At 41.4% G+C, this 11,554-nt stretch overlaps 1 protein-coding gene across 4 annotated transcripts in view; it reads right to left on the reverse strand.

The window, feature by feature from the left end:
* The window catches only part of Esyt2 (extended synaptotagmin-like protein 2), a 38,197-nt gene extending 27,215 nt beyond the window's left edge, over positions 1-10,982 (reverse strand). For all 4 annotated transcript variants that reach the window (XM_084607311.1, XM_084607310.1, XM_084607308.1 and 1 more), the window contains exons 1-4: positions 10,226-10,982; positions 7,886-7,927; positions 5,917-6,054; positions 1,666-1,742 (exon numbers count right to left, since the gene is read on the reverse strand). In XM_084607311.1, the coding sequence (XP_084463437.1) occupies positions 1,666-1,742; positions 5,917-6,054; positions 7,886-7,927; positions 10,226-10,618 (650 nt within the window). In that variant the 5' untranslated portion in view covers positions 10,619-10,982. The remainder of the gene's footprint in view (positions 1-1,665; positions 1,743-5,916; positions 6,055-7,885; positions 7,928-10,225) is intronic.
* Between the last annotated feature and the right edge of the window lie 572 nt (positions 10,983-11,554).

Below are 11,554 nucleotides of genomic sequence, written 5' to 3' on the forward strand. Positions count from 1 at the left end.
GCTTCTGTCTAGAGATTGTCGAAGAGGCCGAAATTGATGGGCTCATGCTGTATTATTTAAGCATACAATCAGAAGCATTATTCGTACATTATGAGAGTTAGCTCGTTTAAGCAACAAGCACTCCCACATAAAAAAAAAGGTACATGTCCAACGTTCCCTTCCACCATGTGCACATCGAAAAGGGGGAGGGGTTAGCATTGTGTTGCCGATTGCTGAGCTATCGCCCATCGCTCTTTCAGTCCAAAAACTAAAAGGAAAATCAAACAAGCATACGCTGACACAAGAGCACACCTTGCGACACTATAGGAGCAGACAAAACTTTTTCAACTCTTGACTACAGTTATATGCGCGTGTTAGACAGACTTAATTATTTTCAGCTGGTAAAGCATTTTTGCAAAACTAAGTTCAATCTGGCCACGACCAGCGCACGAAAGAATGCATCGTCGCCACTTCAGTCCCATCATTGCAAAACCCAAAGCAATTCGAATGGGCTTCACTAGCTTGTGCATAGCATCCGAGCCCCCACCATCTCTGCCTCGCCTCCTCCACAGCCAAGCGCGAGCAACTGCAACTGACTCCCGAGCCTAACCTTGCATTTTCCTAGCGCTTGTCCAGCAAATGACCCGTGTGAGCGCTTCAATGTAAATATACACCATTTAGTATTTAGTGTGTGAGCCCTAAACTTTAGCAGGTATGCGCAGATTTGCGGATTACGACTGAACCCCCAGCCATGATGGCCTTAGTTGCCAACTACCATAAAGCCTAACACACACAAAAAAGAGGCTTCTCCAGTGACCCCTAATAACTCCCGTCTTTCGTGAGCCATGCTAACCAAACTTCTGCTTTTTCTTTACTCTGACAGACTGCTGATCATCTGTTCCACACTTTGCACTGTCAGCCTAATTCTATTTATTTATTTTCAATTTAGATGTAGCATCACCAAATCACAGTTGATTTCTGATTCATGTCAATCCCATTCTGTCTCTTAACCTCGCATTACTGCTTTTTCTTTTCATCACTACACTAATGAACCATCCTCTATGCTTTTTCAAGTTTTCTTGTCAGCCTCCAAGCACCAACCCCGAATGCATATATGCTTTTAGAATGCCTAAGTTAAATCAGAAATAACTCTTGCTCTGCATGAGCAAACAATGCCACGATTTCCATCACGTCAACACAAAAATATGAAAACAGTCTCGTAGGCCATCTGGGTTTCTGACCATGCATCTAGCTGACAGGCACCTGGCATTATGCAACTGATCAGGTAGCCTGACACACAGTATTCGTTCCACAGAAAAAAAGAAAAAAAAAATGCAAAAGGTTCCAGTCTGTATTGCAGCTCAGAGCAAGTGCAAGCATAAAATGCTTTGGAGTTCTATGCTAAAACTACACCTTTCTAAGCAAATAAAATCTACAGCATTAATATTCATCATCACTGCTAGATTCCGCAGCTGCATCCATGCACTACTCAACCATTTAACACATAGAGTCTGTACTCTGCTTAATCTACACTCACAGCTTTAATTTTTTTTGTGTGTGTGGCAACCATAGCGGCAAACATATCACACAAAGTTCACTTTGGTTGCATTAAATCTGTCACTTAAAATGTTCAGAACGCTACCATTCCACACTTTGCGCTTATGATGCAACAGCAAAGAAGCTTACAACAGCTCCATGTCCATGATGATTTCATTTCTGGACACATTCTCCTTGTACACTTTCACCCCTCCAATCCTAGGAGGCTGTAAAGTACAAAAATGGAGGGATTACATACAGATTACGTGCTTTACATCTGTGCTTCAATCCAACCAAATGTGTAGAACCTCCTCTAAAAGCATGCACTGCAAGCTGGGACAGGATGCGGCATTTAAGCAAAAATGGACGAGAAACAATTCGAAACAACTTTTAAAATTTCATCGTAAAATCCAATATTTGTAAAGGTGATCAAATCGCATTTGCAGCCATCACAGGCCTGCCTGCACCCACTGCAGGGGCGAAGAGCCCGCTCACAAACCTCCAATTAACCCGGTCCTGTGCCTCCTGCTTCCACCTATTCCCCGTGCAAGCACTAGTTGACCTCTTATGACACATATATAAAAAAAATAACAGTACAACAAAAATTCTTCGGCTTGACAGAGATTGTTGCTGTCATAAGAGCATAACACCATAGAAACAATGTTATGCTTTTCTCACCTAATTCACATATCTGTTATACTGTCACAATATTGTGCCTAAAATGAAAAGTTGGCGAGCTTGAAAAGAAACCACTAAAAATTTATTTGGTGGACTCACACTTGCAAAACAAAACTACAAGCTAAGTGTCAACAAAGAAGACGAGCGTACGAGGCATACACCCTTTGGCACAAGTCAAACTTTTTAAGGAATCCCTCCTAGGAGTTGCACTATATATCAACAGCTGCATCATAATTTGGAAAATGCTTTCCATTCAGGCTTTCCTTCACACCACGAAACAAGTGAAAATCTGGTGGTATAAAGTGAGGTGAATACAGTGGATGCAGTATTAGTTCAAAACCAGAAGCATTGGCTGCTTCTAGGGAAGAGTGTGCTTTGTGACAGGGTGCGTTGTCTCAGTAGAAAATGACACTGGGCTCCAGCTTTTGATTTTTCCTGCCAATGGCTGCTCTCAACTCTTTCAGTAAGGTGTGAGTAAAGCTTGGCATCGACCGTTTGGCATTTCTGGTGGTAGACACCATCACGACTCCTTCAGAGTCTCAGAAGTGGAAGGCCATTACCTTTCTCACAGACACCTGCCGATAGATATTTTACAGTGATGGAGAGCTATACTATATTAATGCAATAGTGTTAAAGGCGTCATTCAACAGGAAATCTGGCAGTATTCGTGCTGTGAATAAAAAATCACAAGCATGCCTCTGGCAGGTTATAGTTGGTAAGTTGCATGGCCAGCACTGATTGGTCAGCTCGTTGTGTGACGTCATAAGACCACATAATAGCAAGTTGACTGGAGCTGACAATTTGGGTATGTCCTTTGAGATGGGAGGGTGAGATGGGAATCGAACCCGCTGGAACACTTGGATGCCATATCAGACATGCTGCCCTTATGCCAAGCAGGTGTGTTGTACGAATGGGTTAAAGCAGAGCTTTATATCTATGTCTGGTGTGTCTCCAGAATGTGGTAACTCATAACTGTGGCCTAATGAATATGTGTGAGATAATAGAGGTAGAAATGAAGGGGTTCGTAGTTATTACTAGTTAAGTGAAAAGAAAAATGCATGTACGCATAGAAAGGGAAGCCATAGACAGGAGCCATCAACATTCAGGTATGAATCTTTTCATTCCAACCCTTGTAGTTACCGCTAAACCAAACAATGCAAATTTTGACTGCTTATTATTTGCAAACCCAATATCTTAAAATTTTGTCAAAGCAAGAAGTACCATAGTATATTGACACAGGTCTGCAACTAATGACGTGACACCACCAGCTGACATCAACAGTGAGTTCAATAAAAGCTAAGTATAACTAAACACGTGGTAATCACACTCACAGCCCCACATCTGTAAACTAGCATTCCTACATTTCTCCCCTGTTCACATGCTCGTTTGAACTGCAGTGAGAAATTTTAATAAAAAAGAAATGGAGCCGTCCCAGCCATAAAAGTTAACAAGGAGGGCACCAACAAGTGCAGCACGTTTGCATAATTTACCTCAACAAACAAATTCAGAGTCAGTCGGCACAAGCAGGTGGGCGATATTATTTACACAGCCCCAACACAATGGGAAGGAGGTGTCAAGGCCAGCAGCTGCTAGGAAGAGTCATAAGAATAAAAATTAAAAGAAAAGAATCGACTAAATACCTTTGGTTGCACACAATCGAAAAGCTGTCGAGCATGGCAAAATAACTGCTCTTAGCATAGTGGTGAGATAAAAGTTAAAAGCATTTGCTAGTGCATGCTGGTTTCTGAAATGCACCTCGATAATGAGTTTCTTCCTGAAAATAAGCATCAATAAGCCTGCATGTCCAGGTTCCTTTAAAACCAGAGGAGAACTGCTCCAACACAAAAGAGTGACCTCTTAACAATACATGACTGCCCAAATGATCAAGCACGATGATTGAAAAAAGGCTGCCCTTCATGAAATTGCAGACAAGTCCCCACAGATCAGGTCACTCTATATCTGAAGCTAAAAAAATTTGAACTAGTGTTTGCTAGGATATTTATAATTAAAAAATAGCTCTGACAACATGATACACCCAGACCTTCACTATTAATATTGCATCAGCTGACCTATTCAAACAAGACTCAAATAATACTACGTTAACTGCAAATCATTAAAATGTTTTTACAATACTGATATGTTAAATCTTACATTTAAGTGGGGATTTCATCACTTAGCGCATACATTTCTGACTTGAATAAATTACATCTCATTGTTCAACAGTACTCGTGAAATATCGCAACAGAATTGGTGAACCCCAAGAGTCCCTGTACGCTCGACAGTGGTAATGCTGAAAACCCTCTGCAGTAGCAGTTATCTGCAGTGCCCTTATCATTTCCCACTATTTATCTGGAGCAATCTGTGCACCAATCACAATGCACACAAAACAACATGCTTTTAGTCTTGTCTTCTGTGACCAGGCTGTGTATACATCTCACGGAACGAATATATCTGCACTTCATTGACAAAAAATGTTTTGACAAAACTGATACTACAGTTAAGATTAGGTGAAATATTTTTTTCTGAAGCCCTAATGGCACAAATGATAATTAGCAAATGGCAAAAGCAACCATGCCTTTTACAATTCCTGCTATAGAGTGCAATCGGTTCCTTCAATATAATACCTACCATCCAATTTGCTATACACACACCCAAAGCACCATTCACCTTTGCACTGGATCGCAGGAGGTGTGTGATGTGTCTACAGTTTTCGCACTTTAGAATCTCAAACCTAATTCCATTGAAGCTCAAAGGAGGAAGGTTGCAGCTTGACTTAGACAGCATTCTCTATGCTAAAAAAAGGCAATCAACTGTAAAAAGAGCAAGAAAGTGTAAAAAAACAAGAAAGCATGTTTTTCCTAGGTAAATTTTATTGCTTCAGGGCATAAAGGGAGTATGCTGATGCTTAAAGGAAGAAGGTTACGATTTTACTTAGCTAGCATTCTATCTATTACAAAGGCAAGGAACTGTAAAAAGAGCAAGAAAGTATAAATAGCATTACTGCATAAAGGGAGTATGTAATAGTGAATGAAAGAAAAGAATGTTCAAAAAATTTGCCAAGATCACTGGAGGATCTGAACTGAAGAAATGCGTAAGCCTGAGCTTTGCTGTGTTGCCTACGAGATGCGTCAGTGGGATTCTGCGAGTGACAGATACTGCACTTTTCCTTTCCTGTAAACCAATTATAGAATGCCGGTGAACTTTGATGCGTTCAACGAAATGCTGGTTGTGTTCGACAAAGGGCACCCGATGTACCGGAAGTTGACTGGTGGCCATCTTGGTTCGCAATTAAACACTTAATTGGCTCTAGTTAATTACCTAATCACCCCCATCAACCATTTTGTCACCTGCACACCTTTCCTTGATGCTCTATCCGATGGTACCATTCTTTCTTCGATATACCGACTCGTTCCTCTTTTACAGCTCCGACAGTCACCCATGCGAAACAGGCCTGCATAGCCATACAATGCTTAGGCATTATTAAAAGAAAACAGGGTTGCCTGACCTAATGAGGACTAATAGTGAACGGTTGGTTGGTTCATGGGGTTTAATGTTCCAAAGCAACTCAGCCTATGAGAGACACCACTAGTGAATGGAGATGTGATCCTTGCACACAAGTAGTATATGACAAAGGACCATTTGGCGAGAGACCTAGGCATGTATGTTTGAATGGTATGAAAACTGTCATGACAGCCAGAAGCCAGTTTAATGAGAAAAACTTACCACATCGCCCAGATCAATCTTCTCAAACTTGAAGCTGCTCAGATATGCAGGGAGAGAAGAGCGCACGCTCGGCTCAATAGTCTCGAGAATCAGGTCCTTCACGTAGTGCCCAACAAATGGCCAAAGCTGGCACAAGATCTAGGGAAGTAAAACGTTTGGCAAATTTACTCTACATTTTTCTTCCCAGAGGCATGGGATATGAAAATGACACTCATTTACTGTGCAACTTTATGCGGCGCACACGTGCCAGTGGGAAGTCAAAGCTGAAAGAAATCTGTGAGACAAAGGCTGATGTTCTCATAAAACAAGTGGATGCTTTAAATGCTGTAATCGCAAAGATATACCGTCAAAAGCAGTTACAAAACCGAAACAAAAAGAATAAGGAAAATGGGGAGATGGTGAGCACAGGCCAAAAACTTATGAAGGCAATTAATGTGTTGGCATTAGGCCTCATGGTATTAATTGCTTCTTTTCCACTTCTCACTTTTCCTTCATATTTCCTTGCACAGACCACAATCTATTTTTTGTCCATTAAAGGTTCTTTGCTCAACTTTGCAGAACAAACTGTTGAGCAACTTTGGGGAGTCGTTCATAGTCCTTTTCATTTTTGCTGAGTCATTTGCTGTCATTCGCTCTCGAGGGATGGGTGGGGGGGGGGGGGGGTGAGGGGGGCTGGATTAATTTTAACGTGTCAGCTTTAGAAGCCTCATCGTGAAAAAAAGCTATTGTCTAGTGCTGTGAACATCACCCTGCCATAGTTGGCGGGTACCATAGGCAATGGAAAGAAGAAGCCAGAGTGTGGCTCAGAGAAAATTAAAATGGTTATGAATGACACAGCAAAAATAGAAATGACCAACACTCAGCACAGTGCTCAACAAAGCTGCTCAGCAAAGTTTAGCAAAGGACCTTTAACAAGCAAAGACATGAATGGATAAGTATATAAAAAATATGCGAAGATAAGAAGCTTAAGAAACGCAATTAGGCAAGGGAAAAGGACTCAGGCTAACACACTGCCATTGCATAATGGTAATTAAGAACCAGCATTTCTTTTTACCACCTGGATATCTTTTTTAACATGTGCCAATATCACACAGCACACAGAAATTTTCACATTTTGCCTCAATGAAAACAGGCTGACAAGGCTGGGGTTCGATCATGTGTCCTTGGGCACAGAAGCCGAATGCCATTGCCATTACGCTATCCTCAAAAAAAAAAAAAATTATAGCAGAAAATTTGTGCGTCCATTAGAGGGCAATTTTCATTATTTACTCTGTGCCAAGAAAAAAAAAATGGAGCTTGTATAATACACCTTATGTTGGCACTGCAGTCTCAGAGACATTGTACGACATAGTTCCACAGCAGAAACTGAAAGCAGTATACACTGCTATGCATGCAGAGAGAGACTTCATATGCACATCTAGTGCTGTTATGCAATTAGAACAAACTAATTCATTAAACTGCTACCCAAACTGAGACTAAATTAAATGGATATCTAAATGTTAAGAACATCACACGTGACATTTTTCATAGATAGTTGGAGTACCAGCGGTATATTAGAAAGTGATCTTATTATAAGCGGCCCCATAAAACAAAGTACCAAGTTCTGATCAGTTAAAAATTAACTAATTTGTACAAACCATGAAAAAATATTCAGTGCAAGCATGCTGCCCAAACAGCCTAACCTAAAGAACACCTGTACCACAATTCAAAATTTTACCTTAATTTATTCATACAGCCACTGGTTTAGCCATAACTGTAACAAACCAAGAGTAGTGTTGGCTACAGTGGAAATATTTGTTCTTTAACAGTTTTTCTCACTAGAGTTGGAAAAAACAGTTGCTGATGCAAAAGCAAGAAAAAAAAGGTTGAAGTGTGACATTAAAAAACACAGCACTCTTCGAAAAAATGATTTAACGCTGCAACCTGCAACCAAGTTAAAGTTTCTAAGTGTTATGTGGCTCGCACTAACCTTGTTGACCCATTCAGCTCGCTCCGTGTCGGGGAAGAACACCTGAAAAACAGAGTGTCATATCAATTAATGAAAATACCTGATGCATGATGCGTGGATTGCAGTAAAGCTTGCTTGTCATAAACACTGCAGCTATGACTTGGTACCTTAAGAGCCACACTCTCAAAAGTGTGGGTTTAAGGCCTTTTACAATCTTATACAATAACTTAATTTGCATCATAAGAAAGAGCAAGGTGACACCTATATTCTGAAACAATTCACGGTCTATGCACAGGAAGTTAAATCACAGAGGCAGAGTGGCTACCCCTGAAATGCTAGCAAGTGGACAGTAAGCTGCAAAAATTTGCAAAACAAGGGAGCTCACAAACACAATGAATCATCTGATGCATGCATCAAGAAATGAATGATACAGACAACATTACACTAATGCAACTATTTCTAAATATTAGACTGGGAGCACCAGACTGCAGCAAAGCATTCTGCAGTCAGTTGCATTTGTACTGTGCTGTACCAAGTAGCAAAAGATAGACCCGTATTAGCATTCACAGCAATCGTTTTTTATTTCCGCAAGAAAATCTCACAACTGAAATATAATGGTTGTATGAACTGGACATGGATATAAAGATGATCTCACCTCTTGAATAATAACCACCTATTGCAGGTCACATTTAGGCAGCTTATAACAACCAAGTTTATGCAATGAAGGCAGAGTTAATACAAAGAGAATGTAAAGAGCGAACAGAACATGCATGTGAGCTGGAAACCACAAGAACACTACTACACTGGATTGACCGCGTGTTTAAACGACAGATTTGATAGGGCATGCCTAGATTAGAAGCGGCCTTTCCTACCAAAAAGCCTCATGCACCCGAGTCTTGATAATTTGAACCTGAAGGGTTCATTTCAATTTTGTGCAATTGAATTGAAGAGGACCTACTTAACACACTCAGAGTACAAATTGATAGAAGTATATGATGAATATGTTGTATTCGAGATTTTCTCAAATTTTTTCTTGATTCTGTGCGTGCAAAATATGTTGTCTAACAGGGTCAAGTCTGCGACTTGCCACCAACATGGTAAATCATGGGAGATAAATCTGTGTTACCTCATACATACTTATTGAATTGCATTGAAAAGGGGCCATAGCAACTGCTATACTGTAGCCCACATCCATTGAGAGTGCCTGCCCTATCTGTATTGCAGGATCACACCCTATGGTACCATAGGGTATGGTCTTTATGGTATCATAGGGCTCACCAGGTATATCTATATCACCTGGCCATTCAGGACATACCCCTCTCTATTCCATCTGAATAGCAGTCTAACAAAGTTACAACAGTCTTACAGACATAGATGCAGGATTTTTCAGCTATGACTATGAGGGCTGTGATATATCATGTCGATACCATTTACCATGAAATAAGGTCCTACGTACCCATCCAACTTTGCATAGATATACAGCGCTTGTGGAAGTAAAAGATATGCCTTAAGAAAGACCTGCCCAAATGCATAGAAACTTACTGAATTCAGATGCTGCACAGAATATGAGGCAGTAAGTTTCAGACCCTGATCAGAAAGTTCGAAACTGAAAGCATTATGGTGTCAAATACAGATTGCCTGTTAGATTCTTGTTGTCAAACATTATCTCTAATAAGATATAATTGGAAGGTGTGTTTCTTCATTCATGTGAAATTCAAAAGGCCCAACAATGATAAAACCAAGAAAGCTAATACAGTTGATGGGGGCTGTTCTGCAGGTATTGGAAAATACTGAAATTTATATACGAGACAATCTTTCCTTCCTTGAAATATGGTTTCAACTTTTGCTCTGTACACTGATGATTGACTGCAGAATGGCAATAAAGGGTATTTAATCATTGACACTACTCAGCATTATGTGCCATCGCAAACACTTCCAGATTCAGAATTAAATGTTATGCAAGCTATTTTACTACATACCTAAAAAAACTGCAGTTTTCTGCAATGAAGCACAGCTCACTGATCTGATCGAACTACCATAAAGAATGCAGAGAAACACAAATAAACATAAATGCATAAATGCACACAACTGCTCAAAACGCTCATTGTGCGCTTAGTCAGGTGCACATAGCAAGCATCGCAGTGCTACATATAAACAACGAGTCTGGTAACGTCGGCTAGCGGATATGACAGACGAGCAGAGAGCATGCTATTGTCGACGCAGCATCAATCTGTCTCTCGGCCGCCCGCAGGTTTTCCCTTGCATCACCGCATACAAACACACCCACCGGCACAGCCCTGAATACTGACAGCACGGTGCACGCAAGCAGGCATGCATGCAATAATAGCAAGACTGACTCACCCATGCGGGCAGGTCTTCGATCGTGGCTAGGATGCTGGCCTTCTCCTGTGGTGCACTGATGATGCCGCTTCGGATCCGCTTCTGCTCGATGTAATTTTTCTGCGCAACGTAAGAGCCTACCCCTATGAGGAGCCACGCAGGGCTCAGGTTCAGCCAGCCCATAAGGTACAGGCTCCCCGCGATCAGGATACCCTTGGCGAATTTGTACACGAGCGATCCCAGCGTAGTCCGCAATATTTCGCGAGCTTGTTTCGCCGGTTCTTGCGGCTTCGATGCGGGTCGCTCTTGCAGCACCGGAGGAGTAGGAGGACGTTCCTGCGAGTCCTGTTGAGGCAAGAGAGGTTCGACGGTTGATTTATGGGATGCTTCTTGGGACGGTGCCGACGATTCCATGGTTAATGCTGTATTCGCCGACGACTTCGTTCACTGGAGTCACAGGCACAGAAATCAGATGCCTGATGCTAGCTTACGGCCACACCTTCGATAGGCGCGCGCTTGATGATAGTACACACCTCGATCACACCTGAGTAATGCGCAACCTCGGCCTTGTTTACGGGCGGTGGCACGATTTTTCGCATGAAACAGTGATAATAAAAGGCTATGACATACAAGGCTGTCTATATCTAAAGTTATGGAGCCAGCTGTGAACACTGATCGTGGAATAAACGCGCAAGGCTACGAAGTGCTTCTCAACCCTCACGGCGCAGACGACATGCGCGGCGACATGCGTCCGAATATGCGATGGATGGTGAACCTAGCGAAGAGCTAGCAAAACAAACATAAAAAATGCTCCCTTTTTTTTTATGCTAAAATAGCAAGGTTAGACCTATTTTATATTTTGAACTATAGTTTTAGATCAAGACAGTTCTTTACAAAAACATTTATCATATTTCCTCGTAAATAAAAGAAAACGTTACCAATAGTGGCGCTACCTATGAATGCAAAAATGAACTAGAATATCAGGTCATCCTTCTGAATAAAGGTTTTTGAATGAATGAATAAATCCCATGGTTGTTGCTGTTTTTTTTTTTTTTTTTTTTGCGTAGTCGTCTTCAGCGTGTGCTGGATGCAAAAAAAAATGTTTTGCAATTCATTCATTCATTCATTCATTCATAAACCTTTATTCATGAGGATCCTACGCCATGGAGGAAGGAAACAACTTAGGAGGGGCGGGGCGGCCCTTGGCCTTGCCACCTTGCCATTCCCAATGCATTGGAGAAAGTGTGGCGGAAGTGACGTCAAAATGTAGGGTTAGGCAAGTCGGGCCATTAGCAACGGCGACACTGTTGCTATGAAAACTCGGGCCACTAGCAACAGCGTTGCTAAGGG

This window comes from Amblyomma maculatum, chromosome 6 (genome assembly GCF_055883805.1).
Source record: "Amblyomma maculatum isolate TAMU_Amacu chromosome 6, ASM5588380v1, whole genome shotgun sequence".
NCBI lineage: Eukaryota > Metazoa > Arthropoda > Arachnida > Ixodida > Ixodidae > Amblyomma > Amblyomma maculatum.